General features: G+C 42.8%; 11 protein-coding genes and 1 non-coding gene across 12 annotated transcripts; 7 read left to right on the top strand and 5 right to left on the bottom strand.

Annotated features, from left to right (window-relative positions):
• The first annotated feature begins 470 nt into the window (after window positions 1–470).
• On the top strand, window positions 471–1074 carry BYT42DRAFT_559196 (uncharacterized protein). Its single transcript, XM_051567094.1, has one exon. The coding sequence runs from the start codon at window positions 584–586 to the stop codon at window positions 995–997; it is 414 nt and encodes a 137-aa protein (XP_051425998.1). The 5' UTR covers window positions 471–583; the 3' UTR covers window positions 998–1074.
• A 415-nt stretch (window positions 1075–1489) lies between these two features.
• Window positions 1490–4260, top strand: BYT42DRAFT_559194 (Metallo-dependent phosphatase-like protein). Its single transcript, XM_051567093.1, has 12 exons — window positions 1490–2037; window positions 2101–2156; window positions 2217–2317; window positions 2379–2671; window positions 2736–2851; window positions 2911–3016; window positions 3081–3148; window positions 3213–3373; window positions 3447–3620; window positions 3681–3790; window positions 3863–3887; window positions 3948–4260. Exons 1-12 carry the CDS (start codon window positions 1521–1523, stop codon window positions 4162–4164), a joined length of 1944 nt encoding a protein of 647 aa, XP_051425997.1. The 5' UTR covers window positions 1490–1520; the 3' UTR covers window positions 4165–4260.
• Window positions 4261–4304: 44 nt separating this feature from the next.
• On the bottom strand, window positions 4305–5728 carry BYT42DRAFT_491444 (uncharacterized protein; the record flags this gene model as incomplete). The annotated part of the gene is made up of 4 exons (XM_051564080.1): window positions 4305–5081; window positions 5139–5295; window positions 5357–5586; window positions 5663–5728. The coding sequence occupies 4 exons, from the start codon at window positions 5726–5728 to the stop codon at window positions 4305–4307; spliced, it is 1230 nt and encodes a 409-aa protein (XP_051425996.1).
• An 863-nt stretch (window positions 5729–6591) lies between these two features.
• On the top strand, window positions 6592–8209 carry BYT42DRAFT_611254 (WD40-repeat-containing domain protein; the record flags this gene model as incomplete). The annotated part of the gene is made up of 7 exons (XM_051571479.1): window positions 6592–6658; window positions 6738–6823; window positions 6908–7293; window positions 7385–7512; window positions 7601–7778; window positions 7846–7986; window positions 8077–8209. 7 exons carry the CDS (start codon window positions 6592–6594, stop codon window positions 8207–8209), a joined length of 1119 nt encoding a protein of 372 aa, XP_051425995.1.
• Window positions 8210–8520: 311 nt separating this feature from the next.
• On the bottom strand, window positions 8521–9725 carry BYT42DRAFT_592256 (mitochondrial carrier domain-containing protein; the record flags this gene model as incomplete). Its single annotated transcript, XM_051570606.1, has 5 exons — window positions 8521–8732; window positions 8843–8961; window positions 9032–9066; window positions 9139–9576; window positions 9663–9725. 5 exons carry the CDS (start codon window positions 9723–9725, stop codon window positions 8521–8523), a joined length of 867 nt encoding a protein of 288 aa, XP_051425994.1.
• Window positions 9726–12650: 2925 nt separating this feature from the next.
• On the bottom strand, window positions 12651–13670 carry BYT42DRAFT_611251 (uncharacterized protein; the record flags this gene model as incomplete). The annotated part of the gene is made up of 5 exons (XM_051571478.1): window positions 12651–12794; window positions 12879–13018; window positions 13077–13284; window positions 13352–13389; window positions 13451–13670. 5 exons carry the CDS (start codon window positions 13668–13670, stop codon window positions 12651–12653), a joined length of 750 nt encoding a protein of 249 aa, XP_051425993.1.
• A 246-nt stretch (window positions 13671–13916) lies between these two features.
• BYT42DRAFT_225205 (uncharacterized protein) lies at window positions 13917–15011 on the bottom strand. Its single transcript, XM_051562602.1, has 3 exons — window positions 14434–15011; window positions 14260–14355; window positions 13917–14200 (listed from the first exon to the last, which is right to left on the bottom strand). Exons 1-3 carry the CDS (start codon window positions 14815–14817, stop codon window positions 14009–14011), a joined length of 672 nt encoding a protein of 223 aa, XP_051425992.1. The 5' UTR covers window positions 14818–15011; the 3' UTR covers window positions 13917–14008.
• Window positions 14811–16566, top strand: BYT42DRAFT_559184 (uracil-DNA glycosylase-like protein). The gene is made up of 7 exons (XM_051567092.1): window positions 14811–15179; window positions 15249–15303; window positions 15374–15442; window positions 15518–15653; window positions 15728–15837; window positions 15906–16003; window positions 16099–16566. Exons 1-7 carry the CDS (start codon window positions 14865–14867, stop codon window positions 16243–16245), a joined length of 930 nt encoding a protein of 309 aa, XP_051425991.1. The 5' UTR covers window positions 14811–14864; the 3' UTR covers window positions 16246–16566.
• A 17-nt stretch (window positions 16567–16583) lies between these two features.
• On the top strand, window positions 16584–17868 carry BYT42DRAFT_492179 (Rho GTPase activation protein; the record flags this gene model as incomplete). Its single annotated transcript, XM_051564132.1, has 3 exons — window positions 16584–16845; window positions 16927–17144; window positions 17254–17868. The coding sequence occupies 3 exons, from the start codon at window positions 16584–16586 to the stop codon at window positions 17866–17868; spliced, it is 1095 nt and encodes a 364-aa protein (XP_051425990.1).
• Window positions 17869–20623: 2755 nt separating this feature from the next.
• Window positions 20624–21266, top strand: BYT42DRAFT_543531 (uncharacterized protein; the record flags this gene model as incomplete). Its single annotated transcript, XM_051565700.1, has 3 exons — window positions 20624–20779; window positions 20823–21090; window positions 21211–21266. 3 exons carry the CDS (start codon window positions 20624–20626, stop codon window positions 21264–21266), a joined length of 480 nt encoding a protein of 159 aa, XP_051425989.1.
• Window positions 21267–21722: 456 nt separating this feature from the next.
• Window positions 21723–21795, top strand: BYT42DRAFT_t49. Its single transcript has one exon. It is a non-coding gene; the product is annotated as a tRNA-Lys (tRNA).
• Window positions 21796–24510: 2715 nt separating this feature from the next.
• Window positions 24511–25644, bottom strand: BYT42DRAFT_559181 (nucleophile aminohydrolase). Its single transcript, XM_051567091.1, has 5 exons — window positions 25478–25644; window positions 25151–25406; window positions 24934–25092; window positions 24826–24877; window positions 24511–24769 (listed from the first exon to the last, which is right to left on the bottom strand). The coding sequence occupies exons 1-5, from the start codon at window positions 25590–25592 to the stop codon at window positions 24608–24610; spliced, it is 744 nt and encodes a 247-aa protein (XP_051425988.1). The 5' UTR covers window positions 25593–25644; the 3' UTR covers window positions 24511–24607.
• Window positions 25645–26135: the final 491 nt, after the last annotated feature.

Here is a 26135-nt window from a genome sequence, read left to right as displayed (position 1 = left end):
TTATCTATTCTACGAAAATAAATACAATAATTGAAAACACTTCAATTTGGGGCTTCTATTCACGTCTGTGGCCGGCATTCTAGTGATCGACCTTACTGAAGTGCACACAACACGCAGCAGAACAAGAGGTTACCCGATGCTGCATTTGACGCGCTCTGTATTGTGTTTCCGTCATCCAAGGTTTTGCTGACCGCAGCACATATACGATCAGTAATATCATCACTTTGTCTTCTTTTAACCATTATTTTCTCTAGCACTTGAAATCGAACATTTAAAAGCGAACTTTTTACGAGTATTTGAGGTCATTGTCTACCGTTCCACGGATTGAAAATGCTCGATTCAATGACACTTTACTTGATTCATGAGTCGTTTTTCTCTATGATTTTGCAGAGCGTGACTGGCGGTGCGGGTGAACCAAAAATCATAAAAATGGACCATTGTCAATTTCATGGGTTTCTTTCGTTAACCAACTCCTTTGTATCCGTCAACAATAACATGACACGCTCATCACGAACAGAAGGATTCGGTAAATATACGCTTAATTACTGTTTTTTTTTGAATTATTCAACTCGTCATTGTTATCATGTTACTTGGATCGTCTTCCCGCCCCTCGTCCAAAGATATATCAATGGCGACTGTTTTACTCGAACAACAACTGCTGCTTCGCGCGGCTGTGGACGAAATGAGTCATCCGGATTTTAACAGAACCGAAGTACGAAAGTTCCTCGCGCTTGCGTCACAATATAACGGACGTATGCAGGAGCTATATCCATACGAAGACCACACATCAGAAAGCAACTGGTCAACAAAGCGCCCCAGGCCAACCGATGAAGGTTCTGCTGAAAGAGCATTTATCGACAAATTCAAGCGTGACATTGTAGCTCGCACGGGCCATATGAATTGGAATGTTTGCTTGGCACATGGGCGGGCTCAGGGCCTCTTTCATCGCTTTTTAGCTGGGCAGTCACTTCGACAATGGAACCAACGGCGCAAGTAATAATCTCCACACCCTTTCCTTCCCTGTTAAAATTCTACTAATCATCCAATCTTGCCATCATCTAATAAAGTACCTCCTCCAAATGTGTTATGCAAAAGCCTGCTTTGAGCATTATTTTCAAGTTTGGTTTAATTGATAGTATCAAAGTGCATACAAAAAGTAACCGAGAGAGGAAGCCTCGGGTTTATTTCAACTTCAAGCAGCTCTTCCAATCTATCCATCTTACCGTGGCCTTCCGAATATATACTCTTTTACTTACAGTACACAGGCCAATTTCAGCGGGAAATCGTCATATGCTTCTGGGATATAGCCCTGCATCAATAGCATTCGCTTATTTTGGTCCCCCCCCCCTTTTGAGCCCAAGTATTCGAACGCTCTCCATATTGGTTGCATAATGGAATCGCTTAGAGTACCAGCATTGGGTGGTTGCTGATGAGTTCCATGCGAGTCACAAAAGGTCGGGAAATTGAGAAATTCATGCCTGTTCTTCTTTCTATTTTTGGGTTCAGTTGTTAGAGCTTCCATGGGCACCATGACGCATTGGCTGATTCTGGCCTGGCTGTTGGGCTTTTGTCATTCATGTTGCGCGGCCATTACCGACTTGAAGTTAGTCACTTGCGATGCTGATCGTGCTTGTCCCGATTATCCAGGCTACAAAAAGTTGGCCCAGGATTTAAATCAAGGCACCGGTCTAACTGCCGTTTACTTGCACGTCAAAGATTCCGAAGACGCACCGCCTATCACCAATCTTCAGCTTGTTGAAGGATCGCACCCTCCAGTTATACCAAAATGGACTCGTCTGCCTGTCAATCTCAATGCTAAAAGTACCACAACCGAAGCAGACGAAAATGACGACCATGGTTTATGGTTATACTATACCAAGGACACTTCCATATCACATAATCCGGTCTATTCCATCATCATTAAAAAAGGATCTCATCCTACTGTGTCCACTGATTTTACTCGTCTACCCATCAACCTCAACAAAGGCGTTGTTGGCGAAACCATGTATATGTTTTACAGCACAGACGGTCCAAAAGGTACCTTGTTTTGCCTTCATTTTCTTTGCCTTCAAATACCAACCCTATTTTTTATTGTCCTAGATCCAATTAGTGCTATTACAGCCAAAGCATGTTTTACCAACGATTGTTACATGGAGGTACGTATCACATTTATCAGTTCATCATGTTTTGCTCACAATCACCCCACATTTTTATAGGGATGGTATCGAGTTGAAAAGGATGCTAATAAGGACGTCTTTGTTGGCATGCGTGTCTACCTTTTCTATAAACGCGATTGGAAAGAAGGGGTCGTGACAGAGTAAGTGATGGTATTCAGGTAACCATTGTACGAGTCCATGGTCTCACACAGAAATGCAAAGCGTGGTGCTTGTGGTAGATGGACAAACCGCACCAGAAGGCTATGTGCGAGTGGATACGGATCTCAACTATGTGACCCTCCGAGGAGACTCAATTCACCTGTGGTACAAAGTAAAAGAAAATCCATCGGAAGAAGATCGAAAGAATGCTGTACAGGAATTAGCAATTCAGTACGGGAGCGATACCGTCACGCCGGTTGGATGGACCAAACTCGATGTTGATCTGAACAGCAAAGATGAAGGCAGTGGCTCATTTGGTGAACCTACCTTTCTGTATATCCGAAAAGGATACACTGGTAAGATACCTGAGATTAGATGAATATGGGACACAAAATGGCTCATTGAGCCATTGGTCAATAGCTCTTCCGCCCCAACCGAAGCTCGTGTTTGACTCAAACGGATCCTTCAAAATTCTGCAATTGTCTGATTTGCACTTTACAAACGACCAAGGAAAATGCCGCGATGTACCAGCCACGGTAAACTCAAAGCAATATCAGAGGATAGAGAACACAGTATGGAGTAATTCACATGTTAGAGAGAGTGTCATGGGGATGCCACAACGATTGCACAAATGGAAAAGTTGCTGGATAAAGAGAAACCCAATCTTGTTGTTTTCGGCGGAGACAACATCGCCGGCGATGGTGCGTATTCTACCGAAAAGCTATTTGATGTCCCCCTGGCTGACATTCCTTATTCGTTCTTTAGAGGTCAGTGACGCTCGAGCGGCCACCTTTAAATTTGCAGAACCTGTCATTCAGCGCAAGATACCATGGGTAAGAGGGGAGCTTTCCACCAACGCAGGCTTTACCCAGTTCAGAAAGATTGATTAGTTTCTAGGTAGCGGTATTTGGTGAAACGGATGATCTAGGGGACTTGTCCCGAGAAGAGCTTTTTGAGGTGATGCGTCGTATGCCATACTCCATGATGAATCGTGCATTTTTGCCGGCATCTGGTGTAGGTAATTTTGCACTGCAGATATTTTCAGCCATGAATGCAACGTAAGTTCTCCCAGCTATTATGTGTGCATTTCTGATTGACAATACTTATTCCCTTTGTCTTTCGTCGCGTTAGTGAACATGCGTTTACCCTTTATTTTCTGGATTCACATGGATATCTCGACAGCATTAAAAGAACCTACATGGAACTCCAACAAGATCAAATGGATTGGCTCCTGTCAACATCTACCTCCTTCACAAAAGATGATTCGACCCCCAATGCCATGATTTTCTTCCATGTTCCTATCTGGTAAACGAAAAAAAAAAAAAAAACTGAAGAAACGCTACAGACTGCTTATATCTGTTGCAGGGAATTTCACGATGAGAATGGACTGTACGATGCAAAATTGGGAGACCAACGGGAGTCAGTGTCCAGTCCCGAGAAAGATGATGTAGCGATTATCCAAACGTTCCAGTCGGGTAAGTATTTTCCACTCACTGTCGCAAATCATTACCTGAAAAACTAATCTTCTACTGTACATACAATGATAGCCGGTGATATCAAAGTTGTCGCTTGGTAGGTTTCAAGGAACAGACAAAGAATACAGATGACAAATTATAAATCATTTTTCTATAGTGGCCATGATCACGTAAATGATTATTGTCTTCAGCGCGACAATCTTCAGTTGTGCTACAGTGGAGGATTTGGTGTCGGTGGTTACGGTGCCGAGCACTTGGGCTGGCCTCGTCGTGCTCGGTTATTCGATCTGAATGATAATGGCAACACCATCCATACGTGGAAACGTCTCGACAATCACAACTTGACGATGTTGCATTTCCAAACCTTACTCTAACCACAACATTGAAACATAAACTTAATACTAGTATATCATTTTACAATTTACTGCTCTATGTAGATTTTGGCTACTTTTAATATTCATACAATGCATTGTCCACGGTAAAAAAAAAGTCACAAAAAGCCTCGGTTCGTTCCCTATGCTTTGATACTCATCATGGTATTTTTTACAACTTGTGAAGAAGAGAGCAGCTGCTGCCATGCAAGGTGTCCCAGGTGCCGCAAATGTCTCTGGGAATAAATGCCTACGATGGCGACGGTGGCGGTGGCAGCGGCGACCGCAGACACATGTAACCAATAGTTCTGTCGTTTCCAACGTTGCAGAGCTTGCGAATAGGGATATGTCGAGAAACTGACCATGGTATAAAGTGGAATAATCAAGTGAGGAAACGCGATGTGAATAAGCGATTCCACTTTTTTCCGCGCCATGTAGCGTAGCGAAGTCACTGCCGAGCGCATTTCGTAATAGTTATACAGAGCCAACTCGCAAATCGTATGCGTATCTTTCACATGTTCCTCGGAATAAGCCTCCAGTGCCTCTTTCAGTCCAGGCACATGCGTGTTTCCTTGTTCATCATTGCGCAATAGCGGTGTCACGCCGTATCGATCCAGAATACTGTGAAGGACTTCCACGTCCTGAAAACCGCAATTCATGCCTTGTCCGTAAAAAGGAACCATGGCATGGGCGGCATCACCAATCATCACCGCTTTACCGTCGACATGATGTGGTGACGCTTTCACCGTAATCAATGAACCACGAGGATGAGCAAAATAATCCTGAATCAGTCGATCTCGTCCAATCAGAGGCACCGCGTCCTTGAAATGCTCGTTGAAAAATGCCAGTAGCTTTTCCTCGGTATCAATAGCATCAAACATATCAAACGGCATAAATAATGTGCATGTAAAAGAACGATCCTATGCAAAAGAGAGTCGGCAAAAATTCGTTTCTTTTTGAAACGTAAATATACCTACCGGATTAGGTAAAGCGATCAGCATGAATGTATGGCGCGGCCAAATATGCAAATGATTGGGGTCCAGAGCAAAGGAAGGTTCACCGTCTTTTCCTTGTATTGGTGGCATGGATAGTTCACAGTAAGCTGTATCAATGTACACTTGTTCATAGTTCATTCTACAACCATGGCGCCCAAAAATTAGACACCGACTTATTATCTCCACTGATGTATCTTTACCTTGTTGCTCGCATCATCTGAGATCGCACTTTGGAGTAAGCTCCGTCGGCGCCCACAATAAGGTCCGCTTCGTAAATGTGTTCCTGACTATTGTTCACGAATATCATGTGTCCATCTATGATATTAGCATGCACGAATTGATATTCAAAAAATAGGGTGACATTAGGCAACTGCTCGGCAGCGTCCAACAACAATTCGTTTAATCGCGCACGATCGACAGCATTGATATGCTAATATGTTGCAAACAACTCTTGTGAGAATTCTCATGACGTACGTATTGAGTTGGAAGCAACTATGGAATTTTACCTCGCCGTGAGGAGAATACGCTTGTGAAAGTTGTTGATGACCAATATGAACCATGCGAGCACGCATAGGAACAGCTGCGTTGAGAATTATCTGATCCAAATCAAGATGTGTGGCACGCAAGGCGCTCAAGCCACGTTCCGAAAGGGCTAAATTGATGGATCGACCACGTTGGGCATTTTTGCGTTCCGGCAAACGCATATCTGATGAATATGTCCAACAAGAACAGCTAATTTCAGTCACGTAGTCTCCTTTTTTTTGTCTTTATTTATTTATCTGAGAGCGTACCTGGACGTGATTCGAACAACAGTACATTCCAACCACGTTGAGCAAAGTAAATAGCGTTCAGCGTGCCGACGAGACCTGCTCCGACGACCGCCACTGTAGCTACCGACGATGAAGTAGATGTTGACATGAGGAAAAAAAAAGGTGTATGCGGGGGAACTTTGGGCCAGGCCACTAAAGATCTTAATTTGTCAGACAAGATTCACAAGTCACGCAATCTGATCCATTTGATGTTTCGTTATTCGTATCGTGCCAATTAAATGGAACAGTTAAAATATAGACATCATATCGATACTCCAATGGATGAATTTCAGTTCTACTCTGTTTAATATCATATATATATATACTCGCATTGTCATATTTATGACTGAGAAAAAAGGAGCCATGCATGCTAGAAAGTGCCTGTCTACAGCACTGTGCGTCCGACAGCGAAAGGGTGGGGAATTTCGAAGCAGCTTGACAGCGGGGATTGAAAAGGTAGGGCAACTCTCAAAAAAACTGACATCATTGAACCGAGGCCTCTTAATAATTGATACTCCGCCTACAGTGGGCGCACGAACGTTACATCTGCAATCGCTTGGCGACGCTTTTCTTTTTTTCCCTCTAAACAAAATTGAGTAGACTGCCTAGAGTCCTCTTTTTCAAACATGTCAAATCCTGTTACCTACGAAATTACAAACGCCCCTATCACTGCTCATTGTTTCAAAGACAACAGTAAGTGCTAAAAGCTCGGCTACGGCCCCGCTCGAAAAGGCAAAACGTGCTGAACCCGTTCTGTTTCCCTCGTACATAGAATTGGTGGTTTGCCCAAATACCAACGAAGCTCAGATTTATGAGTACAGCGAAAGTGACTATAAACTGGAAGCCACATTGAAAGGCGTAAGTAGAACTTGGCAGACCATGGACGACTGACTGCGTGGAAAAGATGACTAACGAAGCAGATGATGTTGACGATGATAATAGCACGACAAGGTCATTACAAGCATCGACTTTGCGCCTCAAACCAATCGTATTGTGACTTGTTCGCAGGACAGAAACGCTTACGTGTGGACCAACGAAGGCGGTGTGTGGAAGCCGGGTCTTGTCTTGTTGCGTATCAACCGAGCTGCTACCTACGTCCGCTGGTCGCCCAACGAAGACAAATTTGCTGTGGCCAGTGGTGCACGTTGCATTGCTGTATGTTACTACGAGGAAGACAGCGATTGGTGGGCTAGCAAGCATCTGAAGAAGCCTATCCGCAGCACCGTCTTGTCACTTGATTGGCATCCTAATAATGTGCTGCTTGCGGCTGGTTCGGCTGACATGAAAGCGCGCGTTTTCTCCTCTTTCATCAAGGGCTTGGACAAAAAGTAGGTTGAAAAAAAAAATGTTTGGAAAATAACCCAATTGTATGGGCAGACTTTCGGGACGGTGGATGACTAATGATGTGGGTGTCTGTAGGCCTGCCCCTTCGGTCTGGGGTGATAAGTTACCCTTCAACACGGTATGTGGTGAATTCAGCAACGGACGAGGCGGTTGGGTGCATGCTGTGGCTTTCTCGCCTTCCGGTGATTCATTGGCTTTTGCAGGTAAGGAAAAGAAAATGGAGAGAAAGAAAGCAGTATGACTGCTTGTTCGTGCATGACAAGGTAAATTAATTTTGAACTATGACATTAGGCCATGATTCGTCCATCAGCATTGTCTATCCCAGTCCCGAAGGTGGCCATGTTACCTTGACGGTGCCTTCCATGAACTTGCCTTACCGATCCCTTATTTGGGCCAACGAAAAGCAGATTGTGGCCGCCGGTTTTGACTGTGCTCCTATGCTTGTGGAGACCAATGATGGCCAGGACTGGTAAGCTAACAATTTGGCATGAGCGTATGTAAACGCCGATTTTTAATGGTATCGATCATGATTATAGGCATGTGGCTGGCTCACTGGACACTGGTCGCAAGAAGGTGTCCACTACTGCTTCCGTATTGAGCCGATTCAAGTCGATGGATTCTCGCGGACAAACTGACAAGGATACTGATTTGTCGACCGTGCATCAAAATACCATCAAGTAAGTATTTTGTCGTGTATCCGCTGTCTGTGATCACGTTATCCATGTATGTTGTATGCATGAACGGAGTACTGATGGGCTTGTTCTTAGTGAGGTCCGTATTTACTCTGGTTCCCGTGATAATGTGACTCATTATTCTACCTGCGGTGTCGATGGCAAAGTCTGTATTTGGGAGTTTGATCCCAGTCAGCTGGTTACTGATCTTGCCAACCTTAAGATTTGAGCAATGTAATTAAAATGTCACTTTTTTTGGAAGACCATTTACATTAAGGGGTTGGTATCTGTAAAAAGAATACAACGAAACAGTTTTTAAGTTATCTAAACCAAATCTAAAACGAGATTGATCGTTTGTCTATGGGTGAATAAAGCAAGAGACGGGAAGACAGCAATGAAATGCAACTAAACATGAATAAAAGCACAGATCGGAACAAGGAAGGGAATAGGATAAGGAGAAAGCCAGCAAAAATGGAAATAAGGACAAGACTGAATCATGTGCAGAATGATTAAAAAAAAAAAAAGACTAGATCCCGTCCCTTAATCAGCATTCAGCAGGTCTTTGCACCATTCATAGGTAACAAAACTGACGCCGATGGCGGGGGCCACTTTGAGGTAGTTTGGAATCATACCACGATACATGCCTCGGATACCTTCTTGTCGGATAATAGTTCTTGTTGCATCCCATGTTCCCTTGTATTTATAGTTAACGGAAGCCATACCAGTCATCTGCATTCTTCGTCGTAAAACATCTGAAAAAAGAAAAAACCAAATGGTGTAAGCCGTAAGCACGTGAAATTGGCGGAAATCGACGGAAACCATGGTGAACAACCAAAACTGATTAAAAGAGATCGTCACTCACCAAGAGGGTAGGTGATTGTCTGAGCAATCGTTCCTGCAAGTGCACCACAAACCAATCTACCCACAGCTGATGGTTCTTGTCCATCTTTCGTCACAAGATACGGTTTTAACCCCTCGTAACTAAAAATATTTTGGAGGAAAGGTTTAGTGTGAAGATCAACAGATGCAAGGATGAAAACGGATAATATACCTCGTAAATGAAACACTGACGTAGGGTGCCACACCCTACATGATGGAGCACACAACTTTTTAAGTATACCACAGGATTCGGAAATGCTTCGACACAGAAACACTTACGAGAGTGGTTGGCCACAATCCTCGATACAAACCAAATAGACCACCTTCGGTTTTGTAGATCGTTTTCATTGTGGTCCAAATGCCTGGTAATTTTTCACCCGGGTTTATGGTATTGTTTCGGATACTGTTTTGCATCATCGCCGATTGAACCGAGAGTCGAGTACGAACAATATCCAAAGGGTAAGTGCATGCCACCGACACAACACCGGCCACAGCACCTGCCACCAAACGTCGTGGGGTATCCAGCTCGGTTTTGCCGGGCTCCATCAACAACGTCTTGCACTGCTCATAGGCCGCAAACTGCGAAGCACTGTAAGGCACAATACGAATGACATTGGTACCGTTACCACGCATGAAGCCCATGAGACCTTCCTCCCTCCACATTCGAGCCAACGTAGGGAAAACACCCTCATATGCCCCTGGACCTGGACCTTGAACCTTTTTTTTTATCGGTGGGAAAGGGTTCCATAATAGTAGAATGAGTTTCCCGGTTACTGGTGTGGGGTAAAGTGACTATGTCTTACTTGGAAAAGAATCTTCATACGTTCGACAGGGCTGACGACCGTTCGAGACACAGCTCCTGCCATACCACCTGCAATGAGGTGCTTGGAGGTATCGGAAGTGAGAGCTTCCTTCCAATACTGTAATGAGGTAGGATTCGTGGATGACGATGGAGTTAAAGTGTGTGCGACAACGACATCGAGGATCTTCCCGAGGTGCTCCGAAGTAATATTATTTACAGGCAATTCATGGCGATCGACCAGTGTAGCAAACTCTGAATAAGAAAGACGCAGCGTCGAGACATTGGCGTCGGTAGCCATTTTGTTTTTCAAACCGAGCAATACGACCTGGACATCAAAGGTAATTTCCATAACAATAAATTGATGGGCCTTTTTTTTTCTTTTCTCGCTTTTGTTTGATTGTTTACGAAAGGAAAAAATTACCTGATCGATATGCGAATCCGGATCGGGTTGAGTACACACAGCAACAAGGTCTTGAGCATCAATGACGCCGTCCTTGTTATGATCTAGGAAGCGAAACAGTTGCTGTATACTCCATGGTTTAGAATCATCCAAAAGCATGGGGAAAAAAAAAGGTATCAAAGAACCAGCAAAATAACATTAAGGGAAACCATCTTTCCCTTAAAAAAAGTCGGACCTCTCGCTACGCTCCCTGATTGGTTAAAATAGAGTTTATTTTCAGTCGCAGAAATTTCAATTTCGAGCCTTGAGACTTTCACTTCCTTTTTGATGCGAAATTTGCAAAATCAAAAGCAACCTCATTGGAGAATCTTCATTCACTCTAAAAGACACCATGTCAATGATTTATTAACAAAAGGTGGAGAAATTTACAAAATCAAATTGGGGAAAATAGGTTACATAATAAAATCAAGTAAAGGTAATTTCAAATCCAAAAATTGAAGATATGGGTTCGTTAGGCAAACGAAGCTTAGTCTTCCTTTGCTTTCACCTCTATATCACGGCTCGTCTTTCACATATAGCAGGAGCACGCAGATCTGTCTTTTCGTTGACTAATATGCGTTGACGATTATCTCCAAGGTGCTGCAGGACAGACCGGTCGCATGAATGTCGAGTCCAAACACAATAGCCGCTTCGTCACTATTTTGGCTACAAGGATGATAAGTCATCGATGGCACTGCACAGCGCAGCACTTGTATCTTGTGATCTTTTTCTTGCTGCTCTTGTCCCTTGATTGTTTTAGACGTGTCGTTCAAGATATGGATGCAGCTGTGCCTGGATGCAACAGTCTTATCTTTATTGAGTATCTTGCATGGATAGCGCAATTGGCTGCTATGACATCATATAGCTCGGGAGTCTTATCGGCATCTTGGAAGAACTCGCTTAACTTTGGCTACTGATGTTGCAAGTATATCTTCGGCATTGCCTTTAAACGATGATGCATAACATGATGTCAATAAGCATACTCCAGCCAGTATGAAATTTGGGTCCATTGAGTTAGTTATATACGCGCAATATTGCAGTTCAAAATCACAGTACCCGGTTATTGGATTTCTAATAAGCACTCCATAAGTTCTTTTACTTTGAGAATCTTTGCCGAATGTACGGTTTGAATGGGTTTAGCCTTTGATACACCAAATTTTTTTTTGCTTTGTGACTTAGATGTACAAAAAAGTCAAGATGAGTTGTATCGTTTTCCAGTATTGTCATGACTTGTTGATTAAGGTGTTGGTTGACTTGGTCATGAATTTTTGTAGGAATCGACTCACATTCAATATGATATTTAGCTGAATACTGACTTGTCAGCGCAGAACTCTCTTTTGATATTTTGAACAATAGATAGAAAGGTAAAGAAACATGTGTTGCTAATAGAGACGGTTTCTTTTCCGAAATGATACAGGGAAAGGTCCGTGCTCTGGAAAAGGACGAATTTGGAAATAATGGGCCGGAATCAAAAACGGCAAAACAGGGTTATTTTTTTTTCTGGCGATCCTCTTGTCTTTGTGAGAGGAAATTGAGCTCTATAACAAAAACTTGATGATGGGTATAATTAGCCCTGTTTCTCAAAAGTTGCTGAAAACTGCGATATCAGTCCGTTGTTATCGTGTGAACACGAGATATAGACCGAATAGTATCACGCATTAGTAGTAATAGCGTACTGTGATAGTAATGAAAAACAAAATTGACAACGATTGGTGAAATGTTTATAGGTGATGTTCAGGACGTACAATGATCAGTTAATATTAAGCATCCTATAGGGAAACAGTGAGCTTTTTTATTCTCTCACATATAGTTGAAATCCGTTTCCATCTTATTGGTCATGGTGACTTTAAATGAACCTGAGGAGTATGGCACCTGTACTTGAGCTGTTCGTGTTCGCACGTAAGTCAAATCAGTCACCAATTTCAATGTTTCGAAATATATACTGCAATCATGAGAAATCACGATAAACATCCGGGGTTGATGATTATTGTTGCTGGTGCGATTGCTTAGAAGTCGTGCTGCGTTGCGATATATTTTCGTCGTGTAGTGCTGCAGTTTGTTGCTGTCACGGTTCCCGAACCCACCGGCAAATTCCACTAGCATTATCGCCTTTTTGTCATCCTCATCGCTCATGTTGTTGAGAATGCCGTCCCATTTATGACGCTTGGTCAGTCCTGTGTCAACTTCGATCCTAAAGATACTGTAATAAGTCATTGGATCACAGTTGACCTTTTTTTTTGTAAGTATACTATTGAATGACACACGATGGTTGAAATCAGGAACAAGTTTTGCAGAACTAAGAATGGACCGTCCAAAGCACCGGTTCGTTCAGGGCACGTTGTTGGATGGGGTTGGGTGGTGAAGACATTAAATCGATCCTATCAATCAAAATAAATCATTGGCACTGTTCAGATGCAAATTTTCTTAAAATACCATCGACCAGCAATCATTTCGATCGCCCGAAGATCATAATGGACCAGGAAGCCGTAATCTTTTTCTGCAATAACTGGTGTCCAGATAACCTGGCACAGATCACGCGGATCAGCGTTGTCAATCGATAGGGGCGGTTTCGCTTGTATCCGCAATGAACCCTTGGAATTCCGCGATCGAATTATATAACTCATTCGAGTCAGTGTAAGCGGTAGGACGTTCTCGGCATTGACGTGGTTGACGAGGGTTCCGGCTAGTCGAGATCTAGTCACGTCTTCACATAATTTCATATTCAGGTAATACCCGGAGTCTTGAATACGTCCACGACTTAAGGGCAGTTGCTTGTACTTCATCCGCCAAAGCAAGCTGCTCATCGTTATATCTTTTGAGATACTGCAAAATCGTGAAAAATGCGGGCAAGTAACTTTGCGATTTCTTCTCGGATATAGACCACAAGACGATCGACGGCGTCAAGAAACGCGGGATTCCTGGGTTCAGATAATTTGACAACCGAGTGCAGACCAATTTTTCGAACGAAGTTCGTACCGAGAACGTGCTTGAGCCGTTCTCGGATTGTGTCCTTGTGGTACGGGCAACGTTTGGTACGTGTCGAAGCGTGAGGGTTCTGAGGATCATAAACACTGTGTTCAACACATATCTTACAGGGCTCGTCAGATTGCGTTTGCAGCCCTTCTTGTCGTTGTTGTTTGCCTTTCTGCTTTTGTTTTTTAGCTTCAGGATCAGGCGGACCAGGCTGTCACGTCTTTTTCTAGTTGAAGACGATCCTTCCCCAGTATTGCGTTTATTCATAGGACACGAACAACTTCTTGCGTTTGCATGTCCGGGACGTCCGCATCGGCTAAAGATTACTGTACCATTTGTAAGAATATATACTTTATTTTCGTAACGATGGATATTACCTTGTTCGGCCAGCATGCGCTCAAGCTCGAAGCGCACGGCTTTCCCTTGTTTCTTCCTCTCGATAATCTGCTTGTGCGTCAATCCAGCATAAGGATCATCGCTTTCTTCTGGATTATAACGGGGGAAACCAGATGAAATGTCCTGCGAGGAGGAGGCGGTAGCAGCACGAGGAAGAGGAATGCTAATTCCATTCTTTACAATTGCACTTATAATTGACATCCTTCTATTATTGGTTAATGATAGATCAAGACATTTATTTAGATCAAAGTTTTACTAATGACATTAAGTGCGCAGTAGAACATAACGCTGTAGAGATTGAAAGATCCCGGCTGGCAAACTTGAAAAGTCGGACATACAGAAAGTCCCGTACATGATGTTAAACTACATCATCATCCTCTTCCATGGAAGCTGGGCTGACTTGGATGACATCATACGTACTTTTTTGTGCCATTTGAACAGCGTTCTTCAGTCATAATCGCCCTTCCGACCCACAATATATTCCATCTGCAGGATGGTTGTAGTGGATAATGTCCAGGAATGGGTAATTTCCTTCAATATCAAGGTTCCATACTTGATTCGACGTTCAATCTTTCCAAGAGGTGCAATGACAATGACGATAGCTCTTTTTGCAAGACTTTGTCCAGCTTGAGCGTGGTTTGCTGTTTATATTCAATGAATTTTTGTACGATTGGAACCCATTCGTTCTGATCAACCACGGGCACAATGGCCTCTACCCCCTTGGCTGTATCCTATAATCCCATCATCAATACTCGCCTTTCGTCAAAGAGTAATGTTACCGAGAACTTACCCTATTTGAGCGAGCCACACGTAAAATTAGATGGCAGTTAAGCTGCAGTAGTTGACGTTCGATAAAATCCAACACGTTTGTATTCTGTTTCAAAAACTGGTGGATAATTGCCAAGACAATAAGAACGATATACAATCAGCTGATGAAACATAAAATACATTTTTCAAAGCTCACCTCTTCCAGCTCTTGAGCCGTACGACCTAATATCGGCTGAAGCGCATCTTCATACGCTACATAGTTCTCAAATCGTTGCTGTTGCGGGTTGAAAGCGATAAACTGCAGTTTGTATGATGCCTTTATACTTTGAACGAATTGTTGACAAGCTTCACAGTAAAACGACGCCGTTTGATCGTTGCGGTTTTTGGAGACATAAACGAGACGACCTTTGCATTTCCCACATGAACGAAACAGTATGGATCGTACAAAAGCTTGTTGTATTCGGGCATTGTAAATGACATTCATCGCCAAATAGTCAGACTGGCCTTTGTCGCGTCGTGCTGTCAATGAAAAAGAAACGACGCGGGGAAAATTTTTGGCTTTTTTTTTTCTGCGCACCATTTGGTTTCTTCACTTGTCTGTCACTGATAAGGTCACTTATTCCCGCCATGACCAGTACACCGGATAATAAGCGCAAGAATAGCGAGGACGACAGCGCGAAAAGCAACAAGAAACAAACCGCGACGCGTCAAGCTTCCTTGCTGTCCATGTTCAAACCCGTGGCTACTGCAGAAAAACCATCGTCGGTATCCTCAGAAAAGACAGAGAACACGGACACGTTGACTGTGGCTCGCAATCCAGAAGATCTTTTCCGTAAGCTCGATCCGGAACTGCGTTCATTGTTGGATTTGGAAATCAATACCTTGCAGTACGAATGGCTCAAGGCCTTGAAGCCCGAATTAACCAAGCCATACTTCTTGCAGGTAAATCCTCCTCAGCTACAACAGGAACCATGCTCTTGCGTTTTTACGGGGAATTAACGTGTCAATTAGCTTAAGCGATTCTTGAAGAAAGAGAATGAAGCCAAAGTCACCATTTATCCTGCAGGTAAGGACGCGTAGCCGATACGTAAAAAAAACAAATTAGAGTAGGGCTGGTATGCTCACCGAGACAATAGCCAACCAAATTTACAGCTGGTCCAATTTTACACCCCCTAACAAAGTGAAGGTCGTCATTCTTGGTCAAGGTAATTTATGAGTATTTGTGCGCCACTTTATCGAGCGAATGTTTACTGACACCTATTTTTGCCCTTTTTTCCCAGATCCATACCACAACGTCAATCAAGCACACGGTCTAAGCTTTTCCGTACTCAAAGGTGTAAATACCCCTCCGTCACTAGTGAATATCTACGAGGCATTGCGTCGTGACTATCCTGATTTCAAGAAGCCGAACCACGGGTAAGTCCACCCCATACATAGAGAAATCATTAAAGCGATTTTGATTTCACTCGTTATTTTTGATTTCACGTTAGCTACCTGGCGAAATGGGCGGAACAAGGAGTGATGATGTTAAATGCATCTTTGACGGTGGAAGCGCATAAAGCAGGCAGTCATTCAAAGAAAGGGTGGGAACCGTTTACAGGTAAGTTGCAGGATATGCATGAAGAAGAAATCGGCTGAGAGTAATGTTTGGATTCATTTGAATAACAGATGCGGTGATCAAATACTTGAATGAGCATAAAGCTCACATTGTTTTCCTCCTGTGGGGTGCGCATGCTCAAAAGAAGGGCGCAGGAATCAATAAAGCCGTAAGTGCTCAATGCAAATATTTGTGTTCTCTGACAACGAACGAACGAACGGAACAGCAGAACTAATTGTGGTTGGTTGATTGAATCTGTCACAGAAACATCTTGTCTTACGATCGGTGCACCCTTCGCCATTATCGGCTCATCGTGGATTCCTTGATTGCCATCATTTCAAGCAGGCAAATGATTATTTGATAAAGAATGGACAGCAACCGATTGATTGGAATTGTTTAGCTGATTCCTGATCGTCTCTTTCTTCTTTTTTTCTCTGTATTCTCATTTATTGATTCTTTATCGTTTTTTCACGATTCATCGTACTCACAATTACATTTGGTTTTCTTTTTATTACGTCTTCGTTTCCTTGGTAATATATTCATGTACGTCGTTTCCCTAAATTTCTATTGATATTCCCTTGCTTCAAGCAGATTCCTGTAACCTTCTGCCGCGGGAATTCAGGCGAAAAAAATAAACAGTGGGATGAAAAAAAGCCCCAAAAAACAGAATAGAAAAATAATTTTTAAGGGCATAAATTTCCGAGATGACCATACGTTGAATTTTGCATGGACAAGGAATAAAAATAAATATGAAAAAGCTCTGTTTGCCTCCTTTTTCCGTGTGCGCGATCTTTCCCTTTGTTGAGCTCTTTGTTACTTTATTTCGTTGGCTTTATCCTCTTTTTTTTCCACATCTCTTTCATTATTCTTTCTCTGATCACCTCGTTATGAAACAAGCACCTGTGTTTGGTTCGTCTCTCGTCATTGCCCTTGCTCATTCTACCTATACAACTTCTTCAGGGCTTTGTATTCCAGGCATTCTAGCCAAATGTTACAAGGAAATAAAACTGCGTGGCAAGTAGGCCTTTTTTTTCTGGATTACAATGAATGGCGAATTGAATGATTGAACTGACCTGTGAATCATATTTTCAGGTTTGGGCACTGAAGGAATATTTCGCAAATCAGGTTCAGCCAGTGCCATGAAGCAAATCCAAATCGCCTTTGAAGAAGCAGAGGATCCCTTTACAGTTGCTCTTCATGGCGCTTCCATTCACTCATTGGCTGGTATATTTAAACGCTTTTTGCAAGAACTGGTGGATCCGGTGATTGCCCGACCGTATCAGCATCTATTCTTAGACGCATTCGGTACAGTATCAATGATGTTTGTTGCTCTTTTGGGGATCAAATGCATTGACATTTATTTAATTGTTTTACCTACTTTTTTTTTGTTTCCTTGTCTCCAATTGGTTACTGGCAGAGAAGCAAGACGAGCAACAGCAACTGGAGGGCCTATTAAATGCGTGCCATGCGTTACCCCTGGAGCATCGTCACTTGCTGTATTACATGATTGAAGTGGCTGATGAAATCTATCAGTCCAGCGATCAAAATCACATGTCGCGTGAAGCCTTGGCAATTATTTTTGCCCCGGCTTGTGTCCGCATTGATGCTGTACGCCAATTTATTAACCATAGTGTGCCTTCTCTCGCTCACTCTATCCAGTCTGAATCGTCCATTTACTCTCTTTCCATCAACACCTCCTGCACGTCCCTGGGCAACGAAACATTCACGTCTTCTTCCACTTCCAATTCATCTCTATCGACGATTCCTTCTTTGACGTCGTCTCTGCCGTCCATTTTATCAATGCATAAAGCTCGGCGGATCTGGTCCCACATGCTCAACAGAAATAACCAGCGCATGACAAAACCGCATTCAGTGTACAAAACGCGTGATCATTTGCAACGCGATCTTATTAAGCAAAGTACCACTTGGATCAAAATATTCGAATTCATGCTCTATCGACCGTCTGCCTTTACGGGGACATCCAACACAATCTACCTGAATAACAAGGTAACAAAAGAAAATTGTTTAAAATAGACAACGTCAGCATGACATTGATTTTTTTAAAACTGTCTCTTTTACGGAGTACTGACCAATGATCATCTCTTAGTTTGATGAAAAATCTAGCCACTGTCATGCCAACCACCAGGAACGGGTGTTTCAAAGTTGTTCTGTATCCAATGGCCCTCCGAACCGAACCAACCATCCAAAACTGGCCCGCCTTCCCTCTGTGTCCACGTGCAAAGTGGATTATGACACACTTGAATTTCCGGCTTCCCGAGAATTAGCAACTACTTTTGATGATTTCGCCCACGACGTGAATATGACGTCCTTGGGGCCTTTTTACGTGCTTAAGCCCTTGCCCCCTTCGCCTTGTGCTTCTTCTTCTTCACCGCCATCGCCACCGGCACCTTCACCGAGTCCTAACAATCAAATTACAAGTTCGAAATATCTGGAACTACTCAAAAGTTGGAAACGACGTGAAGCCCAGTACGCTAACACCATGCCCATGCCTGTAACAGGTCATGGTCCAGCAGAATGGGGTAAACGACTGAGGAAAACCATGGCGATCGAATCACTAGCTCATCCTTGTCCCAATAAAGTGCAACTCTCCTCATAACCATATTTAATTATACGTGCGTATAAATAATGCACTCCATCATCGTGAGCCTTGCAGAAAATAGCTGCGCACATAATTATACTTTTTACAAAAGATCACTCAGAAGTTCAGGGGTTCGGCAGAAAATAGAATTCCTGCCTTGCAGTTTTGGTACTGTCTCAGTGTTTCCAAATTCGGCTTATCCGGAGCACGGATCTTCTCCCTGCATCGTTTCGAAAAGAAGCCGTGCTCAATTAGCAACACATGTTTCTTTTTACCGTTGCACTATTGTCAAATACCAAAAGGAAGTTCTGCGTCGGCGAGTGAGAATCGTTTTGTTTGTGAATGGTTCCTACAAGATTTTATGATCTAGTCAATCACACCTTATTGTATAGGGGGTATACCATGAGTATATTGTTGCAAGGAAAGTACAGTTTCTGTGGCGTCATTGTAGCGTACTATAGAGAATCACCTTTGTAGGGAGAATCAAATCTGTTGGGCTATTCATTGGTTTTCTGGATTGAAATCTACGGTACAATTCGTCGCTGAGGCGCGAGCACCAGATATACTGTGGTCGGTATAGATCTGAGAAGTCAGTAGAAATGAACGTCGGTTACAAAGACTGGACTTCCTATCAGAATTGCTGTTACAAAGTTAGATTTTGCTGTTATAATGCCCAATTTTGCTGTTACAATGCTAGATTGTGGGTCGTACCCACCACAATAGCGGTCGTCTCCACTCCGACCTCGGATGTGGTTTTGCGCTTTATTCTCAAAATATATATATATATATATAAAAGTGTCTATGACTGTTATGATCTCTTTTAGATCTTTCAAGGTTGCGCACCGTGGTAATAAGTTTCAAGCAATTATGGACTCACCAAGAGCAAATATTGAGCTCATCCAACGCCACACCGATAACAATGACGAGATAAGGAAGTCGAATACGACTTACCTGAAGACACCATCCAAGATCTGGACGAAATTTCCAGCAAAGAGCGTAAAATCAACGTACAACGCTATTCCCGAGAGGTCATCCAATAGGCTGGGAACCACTGGATGAAAAGTGGAGCCGTCGACAGGGTCTTTATTCCGGAGCACAAGAATTCAAGATTGGAAACATATCAGGCGGTACAAAATAAATTTAAAGATGCAGATCGAATCCGAGTTGCCGCAGGTGGAGCAACCGAAGCCTTTGAGGAACTCAAATTTGTCATCGACAGAAAATGTGGTGATGACGATGGCGAACGCCACGTGCAGATCCTTGAGAAGATAAGACAAATGACAATCTACGGCTACAGCATCGGGAAAATCATTGGTCAAGAAGCCAAGGATATCACAATAAGAGTCCTTAAACTGCCAGGAACCGTCCGCTTCATTTAACGAAGAAGACGATGACGAGAAGGATTGGTCTTCCCTGCCGAAGATGTGGACCCTATCCAACAGGGACGATATCAAGAAGCCATTGTCCGGGGTGCCACCAAGGGATGTTATGAACGTGGACAGCGAAACGATCGACCACGGGGATATGACCAACGCCGAGGCAACCGAACCAAGGGAACAAACGTTACCTGGAAGATGTTGTCTAGCCCGGACACGGAACGAAATGTTACAGATTGTGGATCTCATACTCCGCGTCCTACCAATTAGTGTTCATCATCAACAAGAAGAAGAGCATCCTTTGATCAAGTCACCAGCAGGATTTCCTCGGATTTACGTTCGACACGAAGTAGATGATCATCCGCTCCTCATCAGCGAAGATAGCCAAAACCCACCAACACATCAAGCAAGCGACGACTCGGGTCCCCACATGTCGATGGATCGCAGCCCTTCTGGGGAAAATTACAGCGCTCATTCCGGCAGTGGGAGAAGCACTGTTGCATATACGATATCTTCGCGATCTGGCGAGAGCTTTGAACGGGGCCCAGAGAAGATGGGAACACTCCTGCCCTCTATCGACCTTGGCGATAGAAGATCTCTGACTTGGTGGTTGGGGACTGCCCCTCTGAAGAATGGCTTGCCGATCGTAATACCACCACCAACGAAACCAGTCGTGGCTATTCATGTGGATGCGAGCGACGCGGGTTGGGGTTTACCAGCGAGACTGTTACGAAATTTGGTCTTTGGACGAGAAAAAAGAAGACGAACTCCATAAACGTCCGAGAATTAAAGGCGATCAAGTTTGCTCTGCAAAATGCATGCACAAAGTTGCCACGGACAGAACATTTACCTCTATTCCGACAACATCACGACATTGAAGTATGCCGGGAAATTGAGCGGAACCACTTCCCTCATCTTACAACGGATTGCCTTGGAAATTCAAATGATAATATCGCAGTACAAGCTGCAGGTGACATATCAACACATTGCAGGCAAGCTGAACACCGAAACAGAACAGTCGAGCCGAATACAGACACAGATCCACACTGCAGCATCCCATGGAACTTGTTCCGCAAGATTCGACGTTGGGCACCACCGATGACGATCGACGCCTTCGCATGGAGAACGGATCACAAACTCCCACACTGTTGGAGCTGGACAACGGAACCCGAGGCGGAAGCAACAGATGCTTTCCAACAACGACGTCCCACGAATGCCCTATTTTTGCACCCACCTTGGCGCCTATTTCCTCAAGCTTTACGCAAGTTACAGACAGACAAGGTGAAGGAATGTGTGCTGGTGGCACCATTATTATGTGTGATTTCATCCTTCAACCTAATAAGTGCCTCGAACATTATACAACTTTTTTTTTGAAAGGGTATTGTTTTTTATAATTCTTAGTTCATCACAGTGCAGCCTGGCAATCGGCTGCAACCGGATGTACAGTGGTTCCTTAATAAAGATATATGTACATTCCGCATAATGACAAGCGAGATATTCAGATGAGCCCAGAAAAACTTCAAATTGAGAAAAGTTTGGCTTAACACCAAATCAAGTAAACTTTCTTTTTCTTCTTTCACTAAAAATCATTCTTTCAAGCAATTATACTTACAATACCAAATAAGAAACAAAATTACTTCATCAAAATAAAAAGACATCCTTTCTCTTACGATATAAAATAAAATAAATAAAAAAAAAACATCTGTTGCAACGGGACAAACTAGGCAATCCATAGACGTCAAAAGAGCGGAAGAAACTCGCCCAATCACAAACATCACAACATGAATCCCCGCCTCACCGGCACCTAGTCCGACGCCGTTTGCCCAATCACAATCCCTAAATTGTCGGGGATTTTTGCCTTTTTTGCATAATTTGACGATATCTATGTATCCTTGATTAAATTTTCAAGAAAAGCCCGGCTAGCTCAATCGGTAGAGCGTGAGACTCTTAATCTCAAGGTTGGGGGTTCGAGCCCCCCGTCGGGCTGTTTCTTTTTTCATGTTTCCTCGAGAAACATATATTTTTTTTTTTGTTTTTTGTTGCTATAAGTTTTTGTTGTATTTTGTGTCGTGGCTGAAGCGGATAACGTCCGAAAATGGTAATCAGCTTAGCATCTTGCTAAGCACAATCATCCTTTTATCAAAGTTTTAGCCGCTCAGCCATTATCCTCTTTAAGAACATAGACCGAATAAGCACATATAAATATCATTTATAATTGACAAAATAAAGGGTTATCTTTCCTATCCCTAATCCTCTTGTTTCCCACTCTGGTGATCTTGCCGGTATATCAGATCCGAGTGAAGTACGACATTTGTTATTGTTTGTGGCCTAATCTGGATACAGTTTCCACAGCTAAAGGCACACAATGCAGGATACTAAGACTCGACTTTCGACTAAAGATTACGAGTGAAACCGATGATGTTCTTTATTTTGTTGGCACTGAGATATTTTATATTCTAAATTCTAAAAGCATTAAACGTTATTTGCAATTCCCAAAAAGGAAGCGCCGAAAAACTGAGGCACGACATTTTTGTTTGCCATACTTCATTCGATCAGATCTGTTATGTACGAGCAAGGGCAGAATGAACAGTATGTATATTTTAAAGTTAGAAACATGATCAATTTTGTAGACTTTATGGTGTATTATGGTTGCTTCTGCATTATGGATAAATGGACGCTACATACTTCATTGGAGCGCAAAAAAAAGCATACACATATCATACTTGTTTATAAGTTAGACTGAAAAAAGTTGAAAGCATCTGTGCAATAGCTAACTAGTGACATTCTTAAACTTTTAAGCCAAAAATATTTTGGAAACTTTTTCGGGTCCTCGGTTACCGTTAGAAAGCTTTATACCATAACCTAGACTAGTAGCTTGATGGTGGTTTGGTTTAAAGCTCTGGGGATCAACATTTTATCTCAACCTACTTGGACGTCTGCCATGAAGACATTTCTTTGTTATTAGCTCCAATTTTTGATCTGACGAATTCCTTAAGAGCATGAACTCCTCAAGGACATGGTGACTCTAATGCAGTATCGACAATTTCAGTTCTCAAAGCCTGAAGCTGAAAAAAGCAACTATAAAAGAAACAAACCGAGCTTTGGGGTTTTTATCGGACTGATGTAAGCCCATAAAAGTATCTATCAGAATGTCGCCAGCAGGGATTACAAACATTTATCCTCGCCATTGACACAAAGCGCTTTTACCTCTTCTGTATATTTCTTGAAAGCCATGGCGTGCTGGGCTCTGCAACAAGTCATCGGGGAACATGCACACCGCCAATAAATTATTGAGTGCATGTTTTACGGAACTACGTAGCGACAAATGAACGCTTCTTGCCGAGATCCATAGTACCTCTATAAAGGCGGTTATGATAAATAAATGTCATTTCTGTGAACGAAGTCGGCCAACATGTTTTCTGAATGCAGTAACCAAAAATCTATTATGGAGCTGCATAGTGCGACTTTTGACTCCGAGAATCAAAGTCGGTGATGCCTAAAGCACTGCTTATTGTTTGACCTCATCCTATGCTATGTCTTTCGGACGTGAAATGATTATACAGAAATGGGGAAGCCCGCTTGGACTTCTTCAATGCACTGTCCTTTACCATTTCCTTGAAGACGTGTGTGAAGCTCTTTACAGTGATAAACCACATCTATCATCTGCGTTGTTACCGGGATTTTAGTGGATTGATTTTATGCGTTGATACAAATGGGGCACGTCTTTCTACACTAAAATATCTCAGAGTTATTGTTTTGGGATCCATCATTCGATGACTGTCTCTCAACCTATTTTGCATTAAAAAATATCATAAAATCATTTGACCATGACACACAACATCTCTGTCCTCAAACATCATGCTTGCTTTCAGTACTGTAAGGATTAAAAACCGTGCTTGCACCAGAAACGCACCGACTGAATAGACTGTGGAGGGTCACGGGTGTGATGTTCAGCAAAATGTTGTTAGACTGATGACTGCCCTCATTGGATCACGTGAAAACCAAAGCTGTTGAAATAGACAGCATAAAAATGTCAAAAAAAAGGACAGCGTTTCTCTTCCTAATATCCCTAACATATTATTTTCTTGATTGTTTCGCCTAAAGTCATATTCATATTCATTAACGTTATCTGAAAAGCCTTATCAGTTATAGAAAGCGAACATATGCATAGCTCCATTCCGAGTAACTTGTTCCCAGTTACAACCGCACCGGATTGACTAAAACGTGAACCCGTCTTTGTTTCGTGTCCGAATTTCTACGGCTTCAACAACTCCAGGAGTCAAGTTTCTTTTATACTCGACGCACGGTATAGTGAACACAGTCTTTATCGCCGCAGCAACATTGATCACAGTCTCTAACTTAAATATGCTGACCGAAGACGAGGCTTCCTGTCTAATCTGGACCTTGAGGTCAACTACGAAAACCGCCAAAAGACCAAACAGATCATGAGACAATCACCCTTTAGAGCTACATGGATCCATGAGTTGGGTCCCTACGACCCTTTGCCTTAGCGGCCAGCTTGCTCGATAAATTCAAATACAAGCATTATCAGCCCACGCCGCCAACAAGCCTAATTTGTCCCCAGCAGACATCGAAACGAATCGCGAACGTCACTAGTCCCATAGGAATCACAAATAACATTTTGCTTCAAATGTTAGGGCGCTCTTCTATCTCAAATCCCCACACATAGAAAACTTCAGCGATGGGAAACAATATAGTTTTAAATGTTTATCAAAAGAATCAGTACAATAAAGATGACCGAAAAAAGATCGTAGGGAAAAAATGCGTGTCATGACAATTAGGCGATGTTTGCTAAATAATCCCGCACTTCGTTCAAGCTTAATTTTCTGAACAAAGGCATCGTCTTTCGCTCACCACCGTGGACACCGACCGTGCTTTCACCGATAATACCAATTTCCAAACTGTTTTCCGTCATTTGACCCTCGAATCCTTCCTTTAACTAGACAAATGGTCAATCGCCCATTCCATTACAGCTACCATTTAAAGAATACTTACTGTCAGAATGGCTGTATGTACTGCATCTTCAAGTTCCATGTCTTCGTTGTATCTGTGGTATGTCTTAGCTATAAGGTGCCATACGTGATTGGATTCCTTCATACATACCGCTTTTCCAAGAATGTCTTTGCGTTGATCATATTTTTACCAATGGCACTTGCTTTCCACGCCCAGTAAGAGCCAGAAGGATCCACTTGGTAAAGAGATGGACCATTGACTTCATCGTAGCCTGCAATTAAAAGAGATACACCAAAGGGACGGACACCACTGCAAAGAGCGGATGAGTATTGACTGGCAGTTCAACATTACGAAAAACGATAGTTACCCGCTCTGTGTATACTCTTGCATCACACTTGCTACTTCTTGAACAAGAATGCGTGTCGGTGGTTCTTCCATGTATACTCTCTTGTATGCTTGCGCTGCTTTACGTGCTTTGCTCACTAGTACGCGGAAATCGGGACCCATGCCAGAGTAGATCATGCCAATGTTCGCGCAAATCATGGCGACTTTCTCCAGAGATGAATCGTCGACTAAATTGGAAGCCGATTTCTTTTCGGTAGCAATGACAATACCGTTGTTTGCTAATGGAATCACGTTGGCAGGTAAGATCTCTCGTTGTTGCTGTGTGTAAAAGGGTATCATGTTCAGTTACCTTTAATGCCGACACTGGTGACACCCTGATTCACTGCATTCAGAGCATATTCAATCTGTACAAGTTTTCCGGAAGGTGAGAAGGTGGTGAGAGAGAAGCTGTATCGATCGGCCATGGTATCGTCCGAGATGAAATTGAATAAAGGAACCACCGAAAATGAAGCACTGCCAACCTTCAGCAAATACGCGTCGGCCTGAGTGACGTCAAAAGTGCGGAGTTGGTAAATGACCTGATAGAATATGGCAACCTCGAGAAAACAAAATCCTGCAAGTCATTCGTCCTTGATGCCCTATTCCAGTCTCCTCACGACTAAAAGCTCACAGCTAGACTTGCTTTAGACTATTACCCTGTCTTCCACTATTTGCGATCCGCGAGATAAAGCTATTACATGGGAAAATCAAATGGTTTTTGGAACCCTGAGCTCTTCAATAAGTGGTCGTTAGTCTAAGACTGTGCTACTTTGTTGTTGAAGATTTTTGCATTGCTATAATTGAATGCTTGGAGCCGTGGTATCGAATACACTGTATTCATATTATTAGCCACTACAATGCAGTTTTCAATTATTATGCTATGTTAGGTTCAATATTGAAAGGATGTTATCAGTATGGCAGACATAAATGCAGTTTTGTCAAGAAACAATTGGTAGGTTGAGGAATTT

This window comes from Radiomyces spectabilis (genome assembly GCF_025331425.1).
Source record: "Radiomyces spectabilis strain NRRL 2753 chromosome Unknown BYT42scaffold_3, whole genome shotgun sequence".
NCBI classification, from domain to species: domain Eukaryota; kingdom Fungi; phylum Mucoromycota; class Mucoromycetes; order Mucorales; family Radiomycetaceae; genus Radiomyces; species Radiomyces spectabilis.
Note: the sequence above shows the minus strand (reverse complement) of the source record. Positions and strands in the feature narration are given on the sequence as shown.